Source organism: Gossypium hirsutum, chromosome A05, assembly GCF_007990345.1.
Source record: "Gossypium hirsutum isolate 1008001.06 chromosome A05, Gossypium_hirsutum_v2.1, whole genome shotgun sequence".
In the NCBI taxonomy this organism is placed as follows: domain Eukaryota; kingdom Viridiplantae; phylum Streptophyta; class Magnoliopsida; order Malvales; family Malvaceae; genus Gossypium; species Gossypium hirsutum.
In genome coordinates, this window is record NC_053428.1 from 5,601,174 (window position 1) to 5,627,974 (window position 26,801).

General features: G+C 32.5%; 3 protein-coding genes and 1 non-coding gene across 5 annotated transcripts; 1 reads left to right on the top strand and 3 right to left on the bottom strand.

Moving 5' to 3' along the window:
• Positions 1-1,364: 1,364 nt before the first annotated feature.
• LOC107958905 (protein PHOX4) lies at positions 1,365-4,600 on the bottom strand. The gene is made up of 3 exons (XR_005926950.1): positions 2,363-4,600; positions 2,021-2,268; positions 1,365-1,724 (listed from the first exon to the last, which is right to left on the bottom strand). It is a non-coding gene; the product is annotated as a protein PHOX4 (transcript).
• A 114-nt stretch (positions 4,601-4,714) lies between these two features.
• LOC107958906 (uncharacterized) lies at positions 4,715-8,086 on the bottom strand. Its single transcript, XM_016894815.2, has 9 exons — positions 7,720-8,086; positions 7,306-7,526; positions 6,778-6,959; positions 6,404-6,688; positions 6,252-6,310; positions 6,120-6,156; positions 5,945-6,016; positions 5,533-5,857; positions 4,715-5,413 (listed from the first exon to the last, which is right to left on the bottom strand). Exons 1-9 carry the CDS (start codon positions 7,859-7,861, stop codon positions 5,048-5,050), a joined length of 1,689 nt encoding a protein of 562 aa, XP_016750304.2. The 5' UTR covers positions 7,862-8,086; the 3' UTR covers positions 4,715-5,047.
• A 1,999-nt stretch (positions 8,087-10,085) lies between these two features.
• On the top strand, positions 10,086-10,514 carry LOC107960817 (uncharacterized). The gene has a single exon (XM_016897090.1). The coding sequence runs from the start codon at positions 10,086-10,088 to the stop codon at positions 10,512-10,514; it is 429 nt and encodes a 142-aa protein (XP_016752579.1).
• A 2,249-nt stretch (positions 10,515-12,763) lies between these two features.
• On the bottom strand, positions 12,764-19,252 carry LOC107958904 (homeobox protein knotted-1-like 3). 2 transcript variants are annotated; one of them, XM_041112987.1, is made up of 6 exons: positions 15,150-18,354; positions 13,965-14,085; positions 13,679-13,872; positions 13,478-13,609; positions 13,183-13,325; positions 12,764-13,080 (listed from the first exon to the last, which is right to left on the bottom strand). In XM_041112987.1, the coding sequence occupies exons 1-5, from the start codon at positions 15,837-15,839 to the stop codon at positions 13,185-13,187; spliced, it is 1,278 nt and encodes a 425-aa protein (XP_040968921.1). In that variant the 5' UTR covers positions 15,840-18,354; the 3' UTR covers positions 12,764-13,080; positions 13,183-13,184. The 2 variants fall into 2 exon arrangements, with proteins under 2 accessions (XP_040968921.1, XP_016750301.2); XM_016894812.2 differs by having other exon boundaries at positions 12,764-13,325; positions 15,150-19,252.
• Between the last annotated feature and the right edge of the window lie 7,549 nt (positions 19,253-26,801).

A 26,801-nucleotide genomic window follows, 5' to 3' on the forward strand; every position in this document is an offset into this window, starting at 1 on the left:
TAAGCGACAATTTTAGTTTCGACTTGATCATTCGTAAAAGGGTAAGCAAAAACATGAGTCGGATTAGATAATGAAAATCGTTAGGGTTTGGAGGGAACAAAGAGCGCTAAAGGACTACGGTTATCAGTGTACCAGATCCTGCATGCGAAGCTCTTCTGATTCTTTCCATTGAAAATCGAGTGAAAGCCCTAATTTGATCTTCCGATCGGAATTTGGATTAAGACAGGAAACGTTTTAGCGGTCGCCAAGGACGAGAGAAGGAGAAAAAGGTTTTTTTTTTTAAATAATAATTTCAAAAAGCACTCTCTCCAGTCTCTAACTCTACTAATTCTGGGAATTTATGCAAAGCGTAAAGAGAGAATAGATCTTTCAACACGTTAACTTCATAACTTAAGCCGCTTCCGGAATTGTTAGGCTATGTTTCAGCTCCATTGCTCCTCATGGTCCTCTTGTATCTGGGTAAGTTGGTACTTGAATATTTTATGAAATTAGTTTATGGAATATGGGCCAAAAATAATTATTATATTAATGCACTAACGCCTCGCTAGTTAGAAGTATTACAGTTCTAATATATCTCTTAATACATTATAATTTTTCTGTATTTTATAAAATAATTAAATTATAAAATATCATTTATATATATTTTTCGATTAAATTTCACTCTCATAAGGTTTATTTTTAATTTTTTTTTCTATTTTGCAGATAAAATCATTTTAATTTCTTGAATAATTATATCTTGAAAGGTCAACGCTCTCATCTATTTTTAGGTTCTTTCTCTTTCTCTTGTTATTCATCAATTTTTTTAATAAATAATTATTAAATTTAAATATTAGTTAAATCAGATTTTAAAAATTATTGAGCATTGAACCCTAAGTATTGAATTTAATATTTTGAAACAAACATTTTTATATTTTGCAATTGAATTCCTCAACTAAGATTTATGGTATACCTATCGAAATTCTGAATTTATGGAAAAAATTGATACTTTATAAAATAATACTTATATTTTATTTATTTAACACATTAACCAAATAAAATAACATATATTAATTACATGATTAACAATCTATCTACGGAGACATGAAATATCCCGGAGCAATTACCAAAATTGATATTCGAATAACATATGATTTTTTTTTTGTCTTGGAAATAAATTTATTTCATTTATTTCATTTAAATTGAATCACCAAGCAAATTATATTCATTATAAATATAAATTACATTATTTTATTTCAGCTCGTTTAGTTCAATTTAATTTAAAAAGAAAAGAAAAAAAACCACAACATTGATAAGTGATTTACACAAATCAATCCCAAATTTCATGAATTGCTTCTGAAATAAAACATACATAAACAAGACAAGTATAAGATGACATTATAATTTGAATATCAGAAGGTTACAAGCTACAAACATGTAGAAATTTGGTATAAATGATGACCTATGATCCTATATGAATAACAAAACAAACAAGATGATCTTACAAGTTACAACCAACAATTATTTATATGATCATTGATGAACCAATCAATCATATACCACTTTGCAATTACCATGTGAAGAAAATAAATTCCCCAAATTGACAAATGAATGAATAACTAGCTTCATGCCAATCACAAATGCACCTTCCAATATCAAACTCACAGTTCACAAGCTTTTGTTCTTTGCTGCCATAGCAAACAACCAGCCACACACACAAAAAAAGTCCATGGACAAAAATATAAGACCTGCAATAACACAAAAGATCAAACACCATGGTCATCTTCAGTCCGATCAGTGATTGAAAGAAATCATATATCAAACAAGATAAATAGCCACCTGACCCAACGGGGAAAAATAGGTTGAATGATCGGCTAATATAGAACCAAAACATAATTTCAGTTTGTACCTGATGAAAACTATTTTTCATACTGTGATTTTAAAACAGGGTTCGTATTTTATAGTAAATGGTTATCACGGAAATTGTTGATAAAAGAAGTTGAAGAGTAAAAAGCTTTACCTATTGAAGAGTAAAAAGCTTTACCTATCTTAGTAGCACAAAAACACTGATCTTGGAAAATGAATAAAATAGAACCGAAGCACTTGTCTAGTGCCCCGAAAGAATACTGATTCAACAGAAAACTTAAAAATTCTCCAAAATAGAAAGAAGCTTTGGAGCGCGGCGACGAAACAATGGTTCTAGCCGGAATGATGGAACACCAGTCTGCCACCTTTTTACATCATACATTTCATTCCATGCCTGTACAATCTCATCAATTTTGAAACCTAAGCCTGCAATAAAATGGGGAATTTCCTCCTAAGAAAATTTTCCTAAGAACAAAACAAGTGAAGTAAGAGAAGTTTACAGATGATTCTTTGTAGATACCTTCTGATGCAGTCTGGTTCGAACAGTGATTCTTAATCATAACAGCTAAATCTATTGGAGAAGCTCCAGCAAGTTCAAATTTCTCAACTGCAACCTCCAAACATTCCTCCCAAGTTGGCAACCCAATCTTGTATTCCACAACGGAACGCTCATAAAGTAAGGTGCCCCATAACAGGTATATCTGTGAACTCATGTTTGCAGCCTTCTCAGCAGCTTCCTCAGCAGAGACATCTTTAAACAGCCCATCTAACCCCATTTCTGCAACTGGGTGTTATACTTATCAATTTGGAGAGTCCATTTAGCCGTTGCTCCTCCATTTCCTCCCAAATCTGCATGCCTTCTCCATGCTGTCCTCTGCTTGTTATAAAGCTTCAAGACCTCCTCGGAAGGTCCACTTTCTAATTAATCTTGCTAGCAACTGCATGGTACCAGTGGAGTTTGCTTGCTCAAACTGCTGTTGCCCCAACGCAAGAAGACCTTCATGAAAATCTGGTTAATTTTCAATGCTTCTCGTACCTCTTTGCCGCCAATACATATTCTTTCTGTGCCCACTCATACGCAATCTTCACCTGGGCTAGCATAGATTCCCTTGAACCGTCATCTGTTAAGATGACATGTTTCCTTGCCCTGGACATGTGAACATTTCCCAATTGAACAATGCCAGAGCTGCCATCTCTTGGAACTTATCTGCAACGATTTCAAAAGCTCCTGCGCATCTTCACTTGTCACAGTATCAGCCATTGCTTCCGAGTATAATCTCATCCCAAGTTCATGAAGATCCAAGTACGAATCAGAATCAAACCCGACATGGTTCTTGAAAAGTAGTGCAAACTGGACAATCCAATCCTCCACAGATTTTCCTTTTATAGCTTCACCATTCTCAACAACATCACTCAATTTCTCTTCACCCTTCACCATGTCCTCTTTACTAACTCCTTCATAAGCTGGTTCCTGGTCTGGACTAACTTCAACAATAAAGAACCTTAGTGATCCTCCTGATAGACCACCGACTGACTCAGCTAACCTAAGATCATCTGTTGAAGTCATCGTAACCAGATCACCCTCTGGATCCATGTATTTCACAAGAATACCCTGCAGGCCAGGAAACCTATCTCGAATAATATCCCTCACCAAATTAACAGTACAATTCACAAGTAATTGAGCCCACCTAATATCATCCCCGAACACCAACTTCACTGTCTTTGTAATCGCTTTTTCTTCCTCAACAGTCTTCTTCTCTTCCTCAACAGTCTTCACAACAATCTCTTTGTCCTTGACCTCCTTGACAACACTAACCTTATCCTCCGCCTTCTTCTCTTCTGTAACGTTATCATCAGTCTTCTCATCTTTCTCAACAAACTTTCCTTTGTTTTTCTTCTTCTTCAACTTCTCTTGCACCACTTTTCGCAACCGTGAAGCCCCGGAGGGATCATTATCAAAGAAACCAGGTTCATTTTCATTAACAGTAACACCCTTCTCATCCATAGCCTTTTTCACGCTGTCTAAAACCTCCAAAGCAGACGAATTATTGGGTTCAATGGTTAAAACATTATAAACGTCCCTATAAGCTAAATCCAATCTATTCAAAGTTTCATAACACCTAGCTCTTCTCAATAAAGCTTTGGTGTATTTAGGAGAAACCTCTAAAGCCAAATTACATTCATTAATAGCGCGAGGGTACTCGCCGAGACCCAATTGCATATAACAAGCAGCCATGTTGCTGCGCAAATGAGCGACATCGATATGGGCTTTAGGGAGGAGGTTAAGGGCTTTTTCGTACTTTAACATCGCGCCTTCATGGTCGCGTTTCTGAAAGAGTCGGTTACCTTCTTCTTTAAGCTCTTGGGACATGTTGATGAAGATTGCCGTGTCCTCATCGAAAGCTTTGGACGTCCGATCAGCGGCGGCGCCTTTGTTCTGCTTGTTGGCTTCCATGACTTTCTTGCCTGTTTCTTGAAACTTCTTCTTCCCGGTTGGCTTCCCCATTTTCTTGGATTGAGGGAAATCCCAAAACAAGAAGAATAACAAAGAAAAACAATCTGATAATAATAATAATTTTTTTTAGGAACTTGTAATATAAAAGAGGAATATTCTTTCTTAAAATATGCCGATCATGGGTGTTTTATTAACGGCAGCAGAAATGAAAATTGAAAGGGAAGAAATTTGTTATTAATGTTCATTTTAATATTTGTCTGATTAGGGTTAGGCTGTCAGGACAAAAGGTCAACGTGTTTTTGTCAGGCCAAGAGAAGCTCCCACAGTCAACCAACTTTGAATAGTTTATTTTTTGTTCGAACAAACTTCTTGTATACAGGCTTTTTTTTTATGATATGAAGCCCGATTTTCTTAATATATCCAAGCCCATATTATTATTAATCAATGTGAAACCAAACATCATGGGCTCATGGCAAACCAAATTCCCCTCCAAAACAATTTCTTGCATCTCATTATGCAAGTCTTTTTAACATTACAACATACAATACAAATCCCACACATTAAATCTAACTGCCATTGCCAGGCTCATTTACTGTACCAGTAATACAAGGCCACTAGTAGCAGCAATAACTTGACTGAATACCACTTTTGAACCTGGATTCTTTGATGAATGGCGAGGATTGGTTACAACATAGAGCCAATACGGCATTCCCGTCCCAGCAAAGTGAAGAAAAAAACTTCTATCAACACTCAAGAGTCTTTGTCTGTTTCAGCACCCTCATTTATCTGCTTTGTGTAAAGGCGATGGCGCCTTTCTCGCCCATATATTACCCAGAAGATTAAAGAAAGCATAACTGCTGTTGATACCTTTACCAGCCCTATATACACCCATCTACTATATCGCCGTAATCCAGGGCAGTGTTCTACATAAACGCCTGTAAAAGTTTCCCTCACGAATGTGCAGTCTTGTAGCTGAACGAGGAAAGGAGCATAATTGTACAAAGCAGAGCCCACATTCACTGCTGCTGTCATCTGGTCATACAATGCCGGGGTTATTCGTCCGGTTGTAGTGCATATTCCAGTTGGAGAAACTTGGCAGACGTAGTTCCTCCATACCTGTAGTAAATGATAATGTCTTTAAAATAAATCAATGTTTTTTTTTTTTAAGTAAAAGATAACATCCAAGACTGTTTGCATGTTAATAAAGCATTGATGTTGCAGGGTCTAATGAATACCTCAGTTGCATTATCTGCATTTAATTCACCAGCAGTGCAAGTTCGCTCAGTAAGGTCAGCAGAAAATGGATTGCAGAGTACCGGCACTAATGGACCAGATTGATTGAAGTACATGGTTGGAAAGTTTGGTGAAAAATTAATATTCGAAACATTGGTTATGACCGTGTTAATCACTTCGACCAGCTGAGAAGTAACTTCCCTGCTTTTCAACAATGTTTCTTGGGTTGTAGCATTGTCAACGCAAGGCAGTATATCGTCTAAAGCTGTATGAGCAGTGGGGTTTTGCATCCAATCGTGCATTGCAACACAAGTATCTGCCGCCACACTAGCACCTCAAACAAAATATCAGTCAAGTTTTAAAATCCTAAGCAGTAAGTCGTAGAAATATAGGTTGAGCCATATAAGAACTTACTTATGGAGGACAAGGAATGTACCACAAAGAATGAAAGTTCCAGTGACAAGCAACCAGCCTAATATCACCAGGCTGAAACAGATAAAAGTTTAAAACCCTTTTGTTAAGAAACATCCGCGTTTGAATCCAAATAACTGCGGAGAACCAAATATCATTTCCCACACCATTAACTTACATGTAAACAAGAAGCTGCATCCCGAAAATTGAAAATACTGAAACAAAAAGTAGAGTTGCATAAATAAATCGACTAACAAACTGTAAACTCTGGAAAAAAAAGAAGAAAAAATTCCAAACCATTGGGACTTACACAATCCAAGAAATGTCAATACAAGCATGATAGCAGCTATTACAATAAGAGCCACTCTCCTATAAGAACATTGAAATGCAGCTTTAATGAACAAAGTTTTACTTGGCTTACACTAATATATATACATAGGTGAATATCAGAATCTCACTTACACAGAATCTAGGAGGTCTCGAATATCATCCGAATTATCCACCGTCTTGTCAGCTAGAGTGCTTGCAGAAGAATTAATTTTCGTTCCTATCTCATCGATATCAGTTTGGACATTAGAAGGTAGAAAAACTTTATCGACTCCGACCTGTTTAGCTGTCGCTAGAGAGTCAGACACATCCTTGAGTTTCCTGACGGTCATATCTGCTTGATTTACGACATATTGTAATGTTTTTGTAGTGCTACTATGAAACCTATCCTGACCAACATATAGGACAATGCAGCCAAGTCTGAAACAAAAAACAAACATTAGCACGTAGAACAAGCATGACTTTAATATTCAACATGAAAACGACAAGAGAGAAGAAGATGCATTTACATTGCAGCAATTGTGAACAACACGAGGAATACGAGAGAGGTTGCATAAGCAATTTGGGAATATCCATACGGCTGCCTTTTACAGCAGAAATAAAAGATACAAACAAGCAATAAGCAAAGCCCAAAGCCAACAAACCAGATAGCAGCAATTGCAAATAGGGGAACTGCTGTATAAGCCACAGACTGCACTTGAACAATAATGGAAATGATTAGTCAGGAATCAGGTCATAAATCTTAAACTAATAGGTAGTCGAATACTGCGATGCTTTATTTTAGAATAGAAGGAAATGGTTAGTTCCGATTCATGTTATCTAAAGATTAGTTGGAAGAAACTTGTCCTTTCTTCCCCTAGTTACATTAGAAAGCAAATATTTGTCACGTATCTAAACTTAAACTAATAACAGCAAGGTACGTCAGATGCACCAGATATCTGTCTATCTTAGGAAGATTTTACGTTAAAGAATTTATTAGTTGAAAATGTTTGGTACCATTAATTACTGGTAGAAATCTTGGGTTTGGATAAACTTACAGCCCAGTAATGTCGTCCCCTAATATCCCATCCTCCTGTGTATCTCTTGAACCCATTAAGAGGATCTTTTCTGTAAGTCCTTTCAGCAGCCAAAGCAAGGGATGAAGTAGTGACCTCCAATGGGGGCAGAGGTTGACCGATCGGCACCTCTACCACAGACCTCCTTGTGATCCCCCATGAAAGCTCCACCGCACTCTTTGCCTCACTTCCATTTACTTTCCCTGAAAATGAATGTTAAAATAAGTAATAAAATTACAGTCACATTCTTTTTTTTTTTTCAGCCCCACTGCTTAAAAGCGTTATGCTTGTACTGTTTCTAGTAAACTTTTCTTGTAGTATTTTCTTTTCGAAACCAGACAAGAATGAACGAGAAAAAGACGGGGTAGCTGACAGAGAACTGAACAAGTGAAGTACCTGAAGTGAGCTGCTGTGCGAGGGGTGTGGGAGAGAGAGAAACAGAAACTCCATGGGAGAATGTTAAGAAGGTTGAGAGGAAGAGGAATGTGATCATCACAGGAGTAAATGATAGTGAACTCCAAGATAAATTCATCACCATTGTTACTTGGGAAAAAAAAGAGAAATTAACAGCAGAAAGAGACAGAAAAATGACAGAAAATTAAAGAGAGGGAAGGATTAAGGCGTGTACAGTAGTAGTAGTAGTATTAGTAGTAGTAAATAGTTAAGCTTTGTTGGGGAAGAGCAAGGAAAGATAAAAAGCATTGGATACTTCACAAATGACAATGGCAGACATTTTTACAGATTAAAAACTTTGTACTGTCATCCTTCATTGTATTTGAAAAAGGCAATTGAGACAGAAATACCCTTGCGGGTTCGTAAATCCTAATGTAGATTTAGTTTTGTTTTTCAGGTATTGCATTTAGTACTGCTTATTAACCTTACATACGGAAGAACTATTCGTTTAATAAATAGTTAAAGAGAATCTAAATTTTAGAAATGATATTTAAGAAATTAAAAATAATACCAAAAAAATTAAGGCTACTAGTTTTATTTAGATCAGAAATAATATTTAAGTAACTTAATAATGATAACTCAAAAGTATAGTGTTCTCATTCAAACATAAGGGGGATTGATTGCTTTGCAATGAATGTGAAAAACTGGTAAAAAAGTGGGCAAAAAGTCAAGGAAAGAAGAAAATGGAATGGACCCAATAAACGCGTAATAAGAGAGCTCGCTGCCCAAGGAAAAGGGATTAGCCTTTGAGTTTGTCCGTGGCGAGTGGCCACCCTAATGAGCATGTCATATTTTAATTTTTATGGAGTCCAACTATTGGAAGGACACCACAATTTCCGCTTACTTCCTCTTTTTATGCTTGTTCGTGTTCCCCCCTCTTTTTTCTTTTTTTGTAACCTAATCTTTAAAATTAAATTTACGAAATGTCATGTCAATTAGTAATGGTTGTAATTAAATTTGACGAATTGCCTGTCTAATTGCTGATTAGAATATAAATCAGATATCCCCCAACAAAGAGGGAAAAAAAACAGTTTGTTTCAGGGAGTGTACTGTGTTGGGCTGAATAAGGCCCAAACATGTAAATGCAGTTCCGCTTATGCGGGCATCCTATAGTTGCTTAGATTGTTGGGCCCATTCTTTTACAGTAAATACCTAACCACTGCGGATTGAAGGCAACACGGTAGTGACACCAAAATACCAAAAGGCCAAATCCTTTCGCCTTTCCCTTTAATCATATCGCGGATGGGTCCATGAATTGCAGCCTTAACTCAACCCACGGATTGGCCACGTTAATATATTCACTCCATTGACAAACCCATTTCTCCTACACTCTGTTTCTAGTTTCTACACTTGTCTCCGCCCACTTAAGCAGCAATACGGAGTCGACGCTTGATAAGGACAATTCAAGGCAAATATTTAATGCACATATGACTTCCTAAAGTTAACCAATTAAAAGTGTATCATCATGAATTCATTTCAGACACATTGGAGTAGGTAATGGGATTCTTTGTAAGAAGCTGAGTTTACTTTAAAGTTTAATGCTGTAAACCATCTCAAAACATGTAGATTGTGGACTATTATTTAGCAAAACTTAATCGCTTCTTGCAAATTTCAGTTATAGTTTCAGCAAACTGTCAAGCTTCATTGTTAAATAAAACTATACTATATGTATAGGATAAATTTCTAATTGATTTCGTGTCAAAATTTAATCAACATTTATTTAATTGAAAATTTATTAAAAATTAATTTTTATAAAATCAATAGAAATTCATTCATAATAAAATTTAAATTCAAAATACTTTACCAAAGCAATTCATTTAATTTTTAAATAAACTTTTAATAAATATACTATTTGTATGTATTTTTTCATCCACATTATGAGTGTACTATACCATAACAATGTACATATGTCATAGGCTGACCTAAGCCCATGACGATTGTGTATTGAACTTCCATAGGGGATAATTGATTAAATGAGACTTGATTCACTTAAAGTTACAATTTATCAGATTAAAATTCTAGCAACGTCACATATTTAAAAATAATTTGCTTGTGTTAATTACTTAACTAACCCTGAAACTCACACGATTGTTGGTTTTATTTAACACAAAAGCAATAAGGCCACGCACATCCCACGGTTTTTTCGTCCCTCACCAGCCGACTAAAGTCGAGTCCTTATCCCTTTTTAACTTTTATTTTCTCGTTGAACCTACATATACCCCTAACTCTCCATCTATTTCAGTATCCTAAAAACCAAATTATCAAAACAAAACAAAAAAAAAAATTGTTTTCCTCTGTCGAAAACCAGAATGTACAACGATAGCTACAAATTTTCCTTTTCATCGCCAAGAGAGAGGATTAAGGAGAAGATGAAATCCTCGATCTCCTGCTTTGGTTGGACGCCATACATTGAAATCTCTGTCGCCATGGGCCAAATAGAGGAGGAGGTGAAGAAGTCAAGGACGCCGAGAACGCCTCACATAAAGGAAAAGTGCAAAAGCTTCATCTCTAGGATTGGGAAAGGAGGGCGTAAGCAATACAACTCCTCGGATTTCAGTTACGACCCCCTGAGCTACGCGCTGAATTTCGAGGATGAGACACACCTAGCCGACAAGCTTCAGAATAACATTATGAACTTTACGTCCCGGCTTCCTCCCACACCTGATAGAGCTCCAGTCATTAAGTCCTTCCAACCGACGCCGGTATCCATAAGGAGAGAACTCTTTGCGCACTGTTGATCAGGAAAAAAACGGTTGTAACGTCAGTTGTAGTAACCACCCAAACGATAATGCACCTAAATATAAAATTAAAATTGTGAAGGTATCTAAGGATTGTCAAATCATGCATGCATATTTCCTCCCGTAGTTTTGTATTAAAAATGTATATTTTAATTTAGACATTTACTTTTTATTTAATATATAAAAAGTTGTGGGAAATTCACACAGCTTTTATAGATTATGTGAATTTCACCAAGGAAAAAATTATATAAAGTCAACACAGATGATGGTTCAACTTGCATCCACATTATCTTAAATCTCTCAATTTTATATATCCACCCATTTTTATTTTATTTAAAGTAGTTTAATTATTTAATAAAAAGTAAAATTAATAAAAGATATAAATACACTTGTAATATATAATTTGTTATTTTTAAAATTTCTAATTTTTTAGTTATTTTTTAATGAAGTTAGTGCCTGATTGACTTATAATATCAACTTAAAACTTAAATATAAAATAGATTAAAAAGTATAGAATTATTGAAAGACATGAACATCCATATAATATATTTTTATTTTTAGAATATTACATTTTAATTAATTTAATGTTGACTTATAACATCAACTTAAGAAATAACTTAGATACAGTTAATTTTAAATTTTGGTATTTGCATTTTGCATTAAATAATTTAAAAAAAATATTGTAATGATTACTCGAATGAACCAAAAATCAATCAAGATAAACTAAATCGTTGAATTGAAACAATTTAGGGAGAACTAGTTTGCATGACCTTGGGTTCTCTTGACTTCAATGTTCGCCAACCTCCACTCGATGGAGATGGTTTTCCTTTGTTGTTTGGTGCACTCTCCCCTCCCCTCTCTCAATCTGGGTGACAGCTAAGGTGTTTGAGGGTCTCTTTAGACCGACAGTGAGATTAAAAATAACAGTAACAATGAGATAATTTAATGTAGTAGTGAAATTAAATACAATAACAGTGAGATCAAGAACATTTGTGAAATATATGTTTGGATTCAATTACGACAATGACAGTAAAATAAAAGTAAAAAAATAAACATAAAGGACACTAAATTGAGTGTATAAATATCATATAAGTAAAAAAATGTTAAAACCATATCCATATCAAGTAATTAAATATAAAATAAAATAATTTTAATGTTGAAGAATAGTTAAAATATTAAAATTATATATAAATGTTAGAAAATTTTTAAATTTCTATATTAAAGTAATATATTTTTCATATATATTATAGTTTTTTTTAATAGACTCGTTATAGGTTTTGATCATATTTACTCTTTTTCACACAATACCTAAAATTATTCATAACTCTCCAAATTATAAATAAAAAAATAATACACTTTAGCACACTCGAATCGATATATCAATACTAATTAAGCTAAGACATAGCTATATTGATGTATACATAAAAGAGAATTACCTATACCTTTTAAAATAATTAATAAAATATAAAATTAAAAAGTAGAATGATGTTGGAAAAAGAAAACAGATAAAAAGAAGTAAATTAGGCTGAAAATAAGCTCAAATATCTAGTAAAAAGAACTCTAGCAAACTATGAACCATAAATGCGTTTGTATCCCTTAAGTGACGAGTTCCTTCAAGGATCGGGTTAGGGCTCATTAAGACCCATTGCATTTCCAAAATATAAAAACTTTTTAGTTGTTCCTTGTATATGCGTTTTGACAATTTCTTTAGAGTGAAAATTTCGGAGGAAATTTAATTAAATTAAAATTAAGTTTGTATTCTTAATATGAACATTTGTAGGAAGTGAAAAATTACGAAACGAGAACAGTTAAAGTCTAGTCCTGCTATGTATTTGTGTTCACATTCATCACTGATTCTGCTTTTATGAATTCGCTGAAGTTTATCTAATATATGTTGTTGCTTTTGTGGACTTGGAAAAGGAATAGGGAGCAGGAGGCGATCAGTCATTTTCTTGGAAAATTATAGGACCAAATGCCCATGTGATGGGACCGACCGTACTGCAACCATTGAATTGAAGGGCTTTTGAATTGTATGTAACAAATATATACCACAAAAATGCCCTTGCCTCAAAAACAAAACCGTAATATATATTGCTTCAATTTGTATTGTTGCCAAGACATCTATAAATGGCAGTACTTAACGAAGGTCACATTTCATTATGGCACATAAATAGATAAAAGTACGAAGGAGAAGAAGGGATTTAGGCAAGTATTATTTGCAAATTTTACTAGGTATTAGAAGCCTAAAAAGCTAAAATGATCATAATATGACCGTGAGTTTATTACACAATAGACTGGAAATATCTTACCATCCTTATTCACAGATATGAAGAGATGAAATAATAATTATAATGTACCAATCTGAAAATGGAATTAATCCTATAAAAAAGTAACAGTAATTTAGTTTCTAAACTTTCTAACAGCGTAGCAAGGCCAGCATATATCACCAAACTGGCGTGCCTCGAACTACGCCATATCTTCAAGATGGCACGATTAAATTACAATCTCGTACTCTGTGTTGCCCTTTTTCTCATATTGAAACCAAAAATCTGTTCCACTTTAAAGCCTATATGGTTGCAAATTCAACGATGTTGTGATTGTCTAACCATTTACATGAACCTCTGCTGCATTACTTATTTGCAAGGACGACAAGGCATGCATTATTTACCTTTACTTCTTCCGTTTGTTCTTCAAGACAGTTGAAGTTGATGGATTGCTATGCCAGTTCCTCTTCCTCTGATTTATGAACCAATTGTTTATTTGTTTTAATTGTAAACCTGTTTCCTGAACCAACTTTGCCTTATCTTCCTCCTGAAAATTTGTTACGTAGATATTTAGATGTAGTTGGAACAGAAATCAAAGCTTTGATACTATTTTGTGCTTTAGAGGTCGGGAGTTGCATATGCTGAGATTCAAATCTCAGACCACTCGCTGCCACCTCTCGGGTTAGGAGTGATACTTACAGTGGGGTATGGCCACTTGGAATGTGACTGCCACCAAGCTTTTAAAACCGAAGTGGTGCCACCAGGAAGTTTTCCTGCCCTTCTCTTTCGCAAAATTTCCTCCCTTATGTCAACAATCTTCTCCTTGTAACCCTGTTAAAGATTCCACGAGTTTGTAAGTAACCTTTAAATCTCAATACGGAAATCTCTACAATTGAGTACCTGTTTGAGTTCATGTTTGAGTTCTTGCCTCACACGCTCCATCAAAGACCTTTCACTCTCTGTTGGAACCAGAGGCCCAAATCCCAATGAATCTGGACCCTCCATACTTCCATCAAACAGATTAGCATCGCTGTCTATTTGCTCTTCATCATCATCCGACATTGTTGCACCTGTTCCTTCCCCTGGAGAAACTCCTGTTCATACATCCAAAACAGATATCAAAAAACCTTTCCAAGTCTAAGCCAAATTAATGTACAGCGTAATGCAAATTAATATAGACAACTACCTGTTAAGCTCTGTAAAGATTGCTCAATTTCCCAGCAAGCCATAACCGCTTCCATTGCATGGACCCGAACATGTTGTTGCAGTTGCTCTTTAAATGAACATAGCAACAGAACATAATGTGTCTACATAATCCAGGGGAAAAAAGGGTCACTTCTTTTTTAGCTAGTTGCTTAAGTTATTCGTAATTTCATGTGTGCTAGAACAGAGTTGGCAAAATTCCATAATTTGCAAAACATTTGAGAATGATATAGCAAGATTCAAGATAATTAAGCCTAGAAATATATTTCTTCGAAAAGGGTTTAGAAAGGTGGCAATTCATTATCCATTTATAACTACAAAATAATGAAGACAAAGTAAGATGCGTGGAGAAATAGCACAAGTTTTTCACATTCTTGAGAATGGGGGTTGGGACTTCCCATTCTTGGTTTTGGAAATGTCCCATCCCATTCATCAAATCAAAAAGAAATAAACGACCTATTCATTTATATCATCCTCATATTTTCTCGATTTAAGTCTCATGGCTGCCAACTATTTGTAATCAAAGCTGTCCCACTCAGTTTCTTGATCACAAGATATTTCGTAACAACCACGATTTTATTTTCCTTTGAAACAGGAACAAGTTTCCTCTCTAGCTTCCAAAAAGAAACCCCTAATCTATATATGCCTGCAATTCAATTGCAAACTTCGTATTCCAACTTTTTGAATGCACTTGTTAATCAACTTATCTTTATTAAACCAAAATAAGAATAAGAGATGTTAATAAGTTGTGGAAATGCAGTTGTTAATCAGATATCATCATTCTAAAACTGTGATTTTATAGCTAAGAACCACCGTTGTTATGTCAAAATTTTCTTTTCGCAAAGAAGAAAAAATGGACAATATACATTTATCTTTATACAATCTGAATAATGGTTGCATGAACATGGTCATGGCAAAAGGAAGGTTTCTGAAAGATTTGGTTCGGAAAATTCAGATAGCCTTAAATAGCAACGATTATGGAGAAGTCAGAGATGCAGTTAACCTTCTAATTTCTCCACCCAAGTGCCAAGGATAATTTTAAGGGGGGGGGGGGAATTATCAAAACTGGCAGTGGAAACAATAACAGTATAACAGTTCAAATTTTAAAGAAAAAGTAGGAAAAGTAGTATAATAGTTTGCAGGTACAAGTAATAGTAGGGGAGCATACCATGAACTGATCGAGCTCTTTGTCATCACCAACCAAGCCTTGGGCCCCACCACCCAGAGCCGAGTACTTAGCCACCACATGCTGTGACTGAGCCAGCTGAGCGTCGATCCGGGGTAGCTGATCCACAGGCGTGGCGATCCTCAGGCACGCCACGTGTGCAGACAATAGTTGCTCGTACAACGGGTGGGCTAGTACCTCCGCCTTGTACCTTGCATTCTGCCAATTCACAGCCCCATCACCTCCGCCTCCGCTTTCCACTGCTACACCTTCGCTCTTGTTGTTGTTATTCATTGACTCGCTGTTGCTGCTCTTCAATTCTCCCGGTTCCACGGCGACCATGGTTTCCCTACCAACTCCTCCTCCTGCTGCTGCCACCGCTGCCACGTCGTCGACGACGCCACTGTGGTTACGTTGAAGAAGCGAAGAGGATGAAGGGGAGAGCCACTGGTTGGGAGCTTGGGAAGCCGAGGTTGACTCGGAAGCGGTTGTAGCAGTATGGAGGTTAAGGAAGTTAGGGTCTGAGAAGTGAGCATGGGGTTGCGGTGGTTGAGACTCCTGCTGGGAACGGAGGAGAGCCGTGTTTAACCAATTGGGAGCTGTGGTTTCAGGTAGTTGGTTCGTTTGTTGTTGTTGGAAGGTGAAGTGATGAAGAGGAAGGTCTTGAGAAAGATGGTTGGGGTGAAACGCCATGTAACCCTCTTTACCTTCTTTCTTGTTTCTTTCTATAAAACGTATTCGAAAGAGAGATACGATGAAGAAGCTGATGAAGACGACGATGATTAAATACTCATGGCCTGATTAATTGAGAGAAAGAGAGAAAGGATGGAAAATAATAATCTCTTTTAAGAGTCTCGAGTTGTGGAGTTAAAGAGATATTTTTGGCATTCCTACTTCCTAGAGAGGGTATTGGAGAGCAAACAAAGGTGATGGATTCAAGGATATATATTATAAAGGCTTAAGAGAAATGAGGGAGTTTATAAGTGTTAGTTGCTATAAGAAACGTGGTAAAGATCATAAGAGTTCACATGAAGCGATAGAGAGAGAAACTCATAGAAGAGAAGGAGACAGAAAGCTGTTTCTGAAAGAAGTGGTTTTCAGGTGAAGCTATTGGCTTTTTTTTTTTTATGAAAATGGTGGAGGAGGTTTATTATGAGAGCGAGGGAGCGGGTAGGGGAGGGGACCATTTTCATTTTCAGTTTATTTATTTTTTTCGAATACACCATTTCATTGTAATAATAAAAACTACAGCGAAATAACACAGGTGTCCCATACAAAAATCACTAATCCAACCACACCAAGGTGAGAAAACCAGTTGAGGACTTCAGTCCCATACAGGACAAAGATCTGAAGGGTTAGTAAACCCTATCACTTTATGATGCAAAATATAGATATCTATTGCTTGAATCATGTCTCCCCATCGACAAGAGCAAAGAGAAATCTCAGTATGATACATTGGCGGTTATCATCAATGTGAATAGAATCTTGATGCGGCATGCCTCTTTCCAAATCTTTGGCTTTGTAGCCGTAGAAACATCTTTCAACGGACAACAACAAATGCAATAGACATCTAAAAAATTTGAATCCCTACGAACTCAATTAACAAAATCACAAGTAAACACGAATGGTCAAGGACTACGAACTCAATTAACAAAGGCCAAAAGCCACCTCGATGTGGGGCCTGGTTAAGGCCAAACCCATGGCCGAAACTTCACTCCAAAAGATCGTGCCCCTTCATGCTGGAAAATGACCGATGACGGATAACGTGGTAAAATGCAAAATCAACCGTAGAGATGACGACCGATTGCTTAACCTCTATAAATATTATTATTTCTAAGTTGTTGAATTAGACATATGATTCGATATTACCTCATACAAGAATTATTATTTTGATGCTCTATTTTTTTCATATAATTACAACTTATTATTGCTAACAATCTCAATTTTTTACAATATTTATTTTTTTATTAGATGCTACTTGATTGAATATACCTAATTACTTATGTTATTTTTAAACTAAAATTAAATTTTATGTGGTATTTAACTCTAATACTAATTAGGTGATAATTAATATGTTTCGAGTTCTATTCAATTTAACTTTATTTTATATGAATAAAATTAGTACAAAATTCAAAGGTAAAATTTTTTTTAATAATGCGGTATATTTGTTTTTAATTAATAATTGTAAAATAAATTATAACTATAATTATCACAACTTTTTCTTATATGTTATGCTTAGAGTTTTATTCTAGGAATAATTCTATTTCAAAATTAATAAGACTTTTTTAAATAATTACTGCAAATTCAATTATAATTATTTTTAAATGTGTAATTATCACAATTTTTATTTTACAACAATTTTTTAATTAATAATTCTAAATTAAATATTATAAATTATTTAAATGTCAATTTAATAACATGATGGAAAATAAATGATATTTTAATCGGTTTAAAAGCTTTTCCAAACTCTCGTTTATATAAATTATAAATAGATTATTACACTTTTTTATTACTTTTTAATGTGATTTTGTTGTAGGGAAAACTTTTTTGGAAATGTATATGTTAATAATTCTTTTAGTTTTAGAATAATGTTAGCTTGTTAGAAAAACAAAAGAATATTGTTATTTTTTCTTTCCAAGCTTTGAAAATATACTTCTCTTATTCTGTAACACCTCCTAACCCCAAACTGTTACCGGAACGAGGTTATGAGGCATTATCGGACATATCAGACAACTTACTAATAATTTACAATTATTAAAAATTTTCATAGTATAATATAATAATTGAGTCCCTATCTTGAACTCTCAAAGTTCAAGCACATATTAAAAGTAGAACGGGACTTGTTCGAATATTCTGAATTTTTTTTTTGTAAAAATTTCGGCAGCATTTCTGCTTATTTTTACCTAAAACCTCCTGCAAATTCAAACTAAAACAACCAGCACCAATTTTTCACATTCATATAACTAATATTTATATCATTAACATAATTTCAACTTAATAACTATCATATACTTTTCTTACCATTTCATTTAACAATCTAAATCTTATAATTCAACCTTCACTACCCAAAGTAATATGCATATTCAAGTGACTATATAAAACATATGTACATGCCACCTTTACCCAAAAGAAAAATATACATCACCAAATTTGTGTTGGAGTCGGGAATGTTCTGGATGCTGAACTGGGACACTTGACTTCTACTAATCTGCGCACGGAAACAACCGTACGCTGAGTATGGATATACTCAGTGATATTACCATAATTCAAATTATATCAACAATAGTAAAAACATAAATATTAAAATACCTAACAATTAATGTCATATGTACTAATTCATAAATCAATGTATTTTCTCAAACTTAAATTTATATCACTTATGAATATACATTTCATACTTTTCTCTTATTATCACAATTCCAATTTCAATTCGTAATTCAATTTACTTTTCTCGTTTCAATGCCTCAAATTCACATTTCAATTTTTCACCCTATTAACGTAACTCGGACTTTGGCGGATACACGGATCCAACCAAACACACCAATATGGCACCTAGTGCCTCATCGGATAGTTCGAAGTAATAGTTGACACCCAGTGTCTCATCGGCCTAGCCGAAGTAAAGTTGGTACCCGGTACCTCATCGAATCTATCCGAAGAAATATAGTGACACCCAGTGTCTCATCGACTCGAGGTCGGAGTATCCCTGAACACTTCCAATCCTATGGCATGCCAACTATATCCGACTCAGCCCGACTAGTTAATAGGGTATTCAATTCACTTTCTCAATCCTATATCACTTTCAATTCACAATTCAAATCACCAAACATTTTTCAATCAATACGCTTCTCAAATAATTACATATTCCATAATTCACTTATTCAATTCAATTTGATTCAATTTGCATCACTTTCATTTTCACTCAATATTCATATCAATTTCACATACTTACCTCAAGTCTTACTTACCATACATAACAATAAAAAAAATTCAGCAATCAATAATAATTAAAATTCGAATTATAGTAATACACACAGTAATTCTCCCGTTTTAGTCCTCGATGACTTTCTCCTTTCCTTTCGATGCTGATGCTTCAGGTTCTTTGTTGGCTACGAAAATAATAATTTATAATCATCAATACAACATGATTCAATTTAATTCATGAGCCTAAACATGCAAATTTAACTATTTTTAATGTATATATATAATTTCACCATTAAGCTGTCTACTTGAGTCATTGTTACTAAATTATTTATATCTTGAGTTACGAAACTCCAAATTAATATCCGTAAATTTTCCTTAAAACTAGACTCATATATCTTCTAACCATAAAATTTTCAGAATTTTTGGTCTAGCCATTTAGTATAGTTTATTCGTTAAATACTCCCCTGTTATTTCATTTGACAGTTCTGACCTCTCTCTACTAAAAATAAATTATCTCATTGTACAGAACTCGAATAAGGTTCTTGTTTATTTATTTTGAAACTAGATTCATTAAGAAGTTCACATATATAAATTACACTCCATAATAATTTTTGTACAATTTTTAATGATTTTCCAAAGTTAAAACAGGCCATCTCGAAATCACCCCGAACCAGTATTACAAAATTTCAAATATCTCTTGATTCATCAATTAATTGCTTACACTGTTTCTACTATAAGAAACTAGACTCAATAAGCTTTAATTCCATATTTTGTTCATCCACTAGTTCAATTCATAAAATTTTTAGTGAATTTTCAAAGTCAGACCATTGCTACTTCCGAAAACTGTTTTGATGTAAAATGTTAATAACCAAATTTATAACACCAATTCACACATTATTCCTATTCAAATTTCATTTAAACTCAAATTTAATTATTAAAATTTTAACATATTTTCTTAATTCTGAATTTTCCTCAATTTAATCCCTAAAACACAAAACTTATAGCTTACTTTGCAATTCAATCCTTATATCTATTCTAACTTGAATTTCATTCAATTAAACCCCTATTTCATCATTTTATTCAACATGAACTTTGTTAAAAAACCTAAGAACTTCCAAACTAACAACTTAATTTCATAAAAACTTGTTTTAAGACTTCTAAAATATCAAAATTATGAGAAAAGGACTTGATTGAGCTTACCAATTAACTCCAAGCTTCATAAACCTTATTTCCCCTTTCTTTCTTCTTTCCTTTCTTTCTCCCCTGTTCTTCTCTGTTTCGTTTGCTTTCATTCTGTTTCTTTTAACTTATTTGTTTCTTTTATATATAATAATAATATAATATAATATAATATAATATACTTAATTATTAAATAAATATATATATTTTTTAATCAATAAAATCTTTGATATTTTCCACGTTAAACCGCCTCAGCTATAGGAAATGGTTTAATTTCTTCTTAAGTCCTTCTAATTTTTCTTTAATCTATAATTAAACTTTTACCCTTATTCAATTTAATTCTTTTTACTAATTACTCTAAATTAAGCTAAATTTACTTAATTAAAACCCAATTAAACACACTACTAGACTCATAAATATTTTTAATAATTATTTTTGAACTTATTTCAATAAGACGGAGGCCCGATAACACACTTTTCTGGTGCCCACGGATTTTGGGTTGTTACATATTCCAAATGTACAATATTATTTATGAGTTTTAGTTTTGTGAAAATATTTATATTAAATGTTGATTTGATTCAAATTTCACAAATTATTAATATAATTATTGATAAAACACCATTTTACGTTATTATATTATACACAAATATATTTATTGAATATAAAAATAAAAAAATGTATTTATTTCATTAAATACACATGCTTGAATCAAAATCAAAGTGTCATATATACATTTGAACCATAATCAAAGTTCTACGTGCATAATTGTACCAAACCAAAGTTGATGTACCAAATTGTAAATTTGATCCAAGTCCTATTCCAAATCATAATTATTTGTTAATTTTCAATCAACTTGGCATAGAAAAATAGTTGACTTTTTGTTAGTAGAATATGAGTGTTTTCATGAAAACCATTCCGAGTGAGATATGCTAATCATTTTCTAATTATTATTGATGAATTTAGAAAATATTAACTAATGTCTAGTGATATTAACAATATAAACATGTCATTAATCCACCTCCTTTTTATTGAAAAATATATTAAACTTTCTTAAATTAAAAATTGAATTAACTTTAACCAGTGTTTACAGATACAAATTAAATATTTTTTTATTAATATTTTTTATAAAAGAAATTTAAAATGGATATGAATTAAAAATACTAAATGTTCAAACTTAAAACTAGTAATTAATAATTTATTTAAGCAATGGCATTAAAAAATAGAGGCAAATTTCAATGAAAAATAATTTCACCTTAAAACAGAAAGTTATTTGTGAAAAGTAATTTTTTTTAAGTATTTCTTTCAGTAAATAAAAATCCTAACTTAATTTACAATTTAAAATTTTCTTATAAAAATATATTTTCAAATCATCAAAGTGGTAAATTGTAATTAAAAATCAACAAAAGTGTGAGGTAAATTTAATCATATTCTCCGACAAACATCAAAACTTTATATTATTTAAAAAAAAAATTCCTTCTTCGTGTTTTAATTCAAACAGAGTAGGGGAACAAAACTACAAAAAGTACCAAAAAGTTGATGAAAACATTGCGTGGACCATCCTAGGTCGATTGTTGATGTAAAGGTGTTGATTGATTTTTTGATCTGACGGTTCATAACTGTCAATATTGCAATCCCTACCGACGGTGGAAACTTTTTTTGCAAATGCGAGTTGGATTCATACCGAAAGTCCGAAACTATACTTAAAATAATGTACATAAAACGTGGATTTAACTTAACTTAATAGCGATATTAGTATGATAATCAAAACAACATGACACGCTTAAAAGGTAATTTATTTTTTTACATAAATATAAATATGGATTAATATGTCTTTTCTTAAAATATTTATTTATTTTAATATTATACTATACTCCTATAAGATATTTGTCAATTATCATATTTGTAGAATCTTCATTGGCGATATATCAAATATTATTCTTATAAATATATGATTTATTTTTTGTCTCTACTCTACCAAAATTAATTAAAGGTGATTGTAAAAATATTTAAAAACTAATCTAATGAAGGATTTTAACAAGTATATTTACTGATTTTCAACCAAATAAACAAAATTAAATGAACAATATGTATTTGTTATGAGTTTTTTCTTTTAATTCAAGATTTGTTTTGCTGTTTAATATTCGAATTTATATTCTATTCGTTTGATGTGCAACGTGCTTTATCGTTTATTTTGTGTTTTAAAATATAATTAATATATGTTTTTAGAACTTAATAATGTATTGAATAAAAAAAACCATGGCATTTAAAATTTTATTAATGTAATATAATTTAGATATACGACAAAAAAAAAGAGAGAGAGAGAGAGAGGCAATTGAAGGCAAAAAAGTTGAAATGAATTCGCATGGATTTAATAGCTGGACAACGAGCCAAAACAGTAACAGTTTTTAGTAGGGCTTCAAATTATTGAAATAGCGTTCCCATAGGGTTTGAAATCAACAGTAACCGCTAATCAATTCTGGCAGTAGTTATCAAAATTATGATATCAGTAAATAGGGATAAAGCCATATTGAAGTGTATTTTTAGAGGATCAAAATGTAAATTTATTATTGCATAACTTATAATTTTATAATTTTTAGAGGATGAAATTAATATTTTACCATTTTGGTGAGGTGAGAATTAAATTACAAGTTTTTTGAAGGGGCAAAATGCAATTATACAGTCATATTAACCTACAACATTATAAATTTGAAGGGACCAAAACAAATATTTCACCAATATTTGGGTGATCCCTGCCGTCTCTGCTAGTAATAAATAGTGAAAAAGTGAACTCAACCAAGCGTGAAGACTAGGCAAAATTCTTAAAAGATATGATAAGGAAACTACGGGGAAAAAGTCTGAAAGAAACATTTGAATGAAAAGCATTGTTGTTGGTTAGCTATAGGAATTCTTATTTGATTCTTTTTTTTCGTTTTGCGTACGAAAAATGAATAACTCAAGACGCGTAATGCGTAGCGTACGATGCTCGTAAAAGTGCTTACAAACAACAAAGTACATCATCGTATCTAGAAAAACACATTTGTTGTGGTTATTGTGTAGGAAGCATTTGTGTGTTCAAACTGTAAGCGTGCTTTCCATGTCACTCGCTGTTGGCGCGACAAAAGTAAGAAGCTGCCAGAATAGGAAACAACCTGCAGTCAAGGAAGACAATTTGATGTCTTGTAGCGGAAATTTCAGAATTGATTCGGTTTATCAATGGGAGTGTTACCGGTGATAGGCGGTGAGTGAAGCAAGCCTCCTGTGGATTAACAGAGTTGGGAGGTAGCGGGGAGTGGGACCATAAATACGTTGCTCGTATCTCTCCGCCACTAGCGGGATGGTCGTCTAGAGAAGGCGTTTTAATTGGACCACAAGTGGTCCCCAGGTTGAAGCATGCGCCAAGGTTAAAGCGTATCAGGCAGGCTCGTTATTTTTTAGGGGAAGAAGAAAGGAGTTGGGACCACCGGAAATTTTGTCATCCCAGGCAGCCGCCGGCTTAATCAATGCAACCCGTATATAGCTGATAGCCAAAACTTTTTTCTTGAAAAAAAATAGTCGTGGGGGCCGTAAAAAAAAAAAAAACTGTTCGGTGTTTTATGGAAACTATCCTACTAGGAGGTGAGCTCGATTTTTTTTAATTAAATTATTGGATTTTTCGATTAATTAAATTTTACAATTTAAATAATTCAATTAATTAAATAATAAATTAGTATAAATATAAATTAATTTTTCTCAATAAAAATAATATAAAATTTTAAAGTATTTATAAAAATTTCAAATTTTTATAATTTTTTAAAAATTATAAATTAAAAAATCAAAATTATTTATATAAAATTATTTACATTTTCCTTTAAAAAATCTAAAATAATAATTTTAAAAATTGTAATTTAAATTTATCATTTTCTCTTATTTTACTTTAAAAGAATTTATCATATAAATTTTTTAAAAAAAATTACTCAAGTCGATAAAGTTAAACTAGAGTAATGGCACTAATGGGTATTATTTATAGTAAATATTTAACGTATTTTTTCACGAATCATAATTTACAAACTCTTAAAATTAATTGGTTTGTCTACGCGTAGAGACGTCACTTTTTTTTTTGTGTGTGTATTTTTTTTTCTGAAAGCTTTTGTTTATCTTTTTTAATTGAAAGTCTACAATCAGTCTAAATATATTGATTGGTTTTTTGTGTAGACAAAAAGAAAAGGAGTACCATTTTCTTAGTAGTTGGGATTGGTTGACAATTCATCTTACTTTCGTTGTTTTGCTTTTTATTTATTTATTTATTTTTTTTGTGTATGTTACTGCATGATAAAGATTTTTTTTTCATATTATGGAATGAGTATTTATTAGTTAGTGTTAAAAATAACGTACAATTAACCTTAAATATATTCAGTGTTAAATTGTAAATGATTTTTCTCTAAATAGAAGATAGTGATAATCACTCACTTATATAAAAAAAAATTTAAACATTTAAAATAAAAAATTACAGTTTAAGCACACATGTTATGTATATAGTTTAATCATTTTGATTACTTCAATTAAAATTATAAACGATAAATTTAACATGACAATTAAAAAATTAGTTTAATAACAAAATTAACCCTTAAATTTTACAAAGAAAAATTAAAGAAGTATATAAATATATTAAAAATATAATAATAAATTTAGATTTTATATTAATATTAAATGAAATAAAAATCCTTCCACCTCCGTCACTCTCCCTCTCCGTCTCCCCCTCCTCCACCGAACCTCCCCCGTCCCCCCTCCCTCTCTGCTGCTGCAAATTACATTGACTCCAATATATTTTGGTAGCATTTGTTGTCATGTTGAAAACATGGTCTCTTCGCCAAAAAGGACTGGCCATGTTCAATGATTAATAATCCAAAATGGAGTTGGTCAGTTTTCAAATACTTTAGTATTTCCAGTGGACGTAAATTTAAGCCGGCACGCAAAATGATGTGGCGAAAAATTCAACGGCGAGGTTATATTATCTTAGAATAAATTTCTAGTTCCAGCGGCTATTATTGGAGGCATGTATTCAATGTAATTTGCTGCAGCAGCAGAGAAGGATAGGGATGGTGAAAGGGTGAGGGACGGGGTGGAGATTTTAATTTTATTTAATATTAATATAAATTTTAAATTTATTATTATATTTTTCGAAAATGTTTATGTATTTTATATATTTATTTAAATTTTTAGAATTAAGATTAAATAATTAAAATAATTTATAAATTTTAAATATTAATTTTTGACTAAAATTAAATTGATTATGAAAATATCCCACTTAATTTAATAAATTAAAATGAAGTATGAAAAGAGGAAAAGTTAGAAGCATGGTACGTGGAGCCGTGAAAATTGGAAGTCGATAAATATTTTGTGGTTGAGGAGAGTGTATTCCACGCGATTGAAAGAAGAGATTGGAAGCCTTAACTCCATCAAAAACTAAACAAACAGTTAAAGTGAAAGGTTTATTTAACGAATACGTGTCAAACTCCAAACACATAGAAACTGGACAAATCCTGTGAGGCGCGGCCTACGTTTTGTCCAGCATCTCATATAATGCGATTCACGGTTCCGTAGATCTGTTAAAACAGTTACATAGACTTGCACGTTTTAGACAGAACTGTCATGTGCTAAAAATTGTCTCAGAAATAATTACTTTGTTCAATGGATAATTACTTTGTTCGTGGAACAAAAGATATTATAATTAAATTCGGGATGTCGTTAAATATTTTTCATTTTATTTCTTAATATAATATAAGAACACTTGACATATTGGAGTTTCTTCTTTCATTTCACTATGGATATACAAAATAATAAATTATAGTAAGTGGTAGAGTCATAAAATTTTTTTGAGTGTCAGAATTAAATTGTATATTTTTATGATAGTAAAAATGTAATTTTACTATTTTAATTGTCTATATTTTTTATAATTTTTAAATGATTCAATCAAATTTTTATTATTTTTGGGATCAAAGTATAATTTTATCATTACTAATTTAAAATTTGATAAATTATAAATGACTTAAATAGAAAATTTTTCACCTGCGAGCCCCCCTTGGCTCCGCCACTATCTATAACCAATATAAAGTTATTAAATTGTAGAGAAATTTGGAATTTTTTTTAAATAATCTTATTATAAGTTATGATCATATCTGTTCTTTTTAACACAATACTTGGAACTATTCATAACTCCTTTCAAACTCATATATAGGAGGATAATACACTTCAACGCGCTTGAACGTACGTCTTTCTGCATTGGCAACAATGCTCATGTCAATCGAGTTAAGACTCAATCAATGAAATTATATTTTTAATTAATAAAAAATAATGTTATCTAATTCGTTCAATTTCACTTTTATCTCTTTTAAGCTTGGCTTTACTTGATAGAGTGAAATAAAATTAGAAAAATAAAAAATTGAAAGGTTAAAAAATAGAAAAATAAAAAAATTTCATCTATTATTTGATAAAGTTGAAAAATGAAAGAAAATAAAATAAAATATTTAAAATGCATAATTTTAAACCAATATGCAAATCTCTTTCATTCTCTCTTTT

What these genes read in the sequence shown, in the direction of transcription:
- LOC107960817 (XM_016897090.1), top strand. Translation starts at nt 10,086, where the DNA reads ATGTACAACGATAGCTACAAATTTTCCTTTTCATCGCCAAGAGAGAGG.
- LOC107958904 (XM_016894812.2), bottom strand. Translation starts at nt 15,839, where the DNA reads ATGGCGTTTCACCCCAACCATCTTTCTCAAGACCTTCCTCTTCATCAC. An exon ending in AAGAGCTCGATCAGTTCATG is followed by an intron (nt 14,086 to 15,149) that starts GTATGCTCCCCT and finishes TGGATTATGTAG; the next exon opens with ACACATTATGTTCTGTTGCT. An exon ending in CCAAGTGGCCATACCCCACT is followed by an intron (nt 13,326 to 13,477) that starts GTAAGTATCACT and finishes ACAAATTTTCAG; the next exon opens with GAGGAAGATAAGGCAAAGTT.
- LOC107958906 (XM_016894815.2), bottom strand. Translation starts at nt 7,861, where the DNA reads ATGGTGATGAATTTATCTTGGAGTTCACTATCATTTACTCCTGTGATG. An exon ending in CGCACAGCAGCTCACTTCAG is followed by an intron (nt 7,527 to 7,719) that starts GTACTTCACTTG and finishes ATTCATTTTCAG; the next exon opens with GGAAAGTAAATGGAAGTGAG. An exon ending in ATGCAGCTTCTTGTTTACAT is followed by an intron (nt 6,017 to 6,119) that starts GTAAGTTAATGG and finishes TATCTGTTTCAG; the next exon opens with CCTGGTGATATTAGGCTGGT.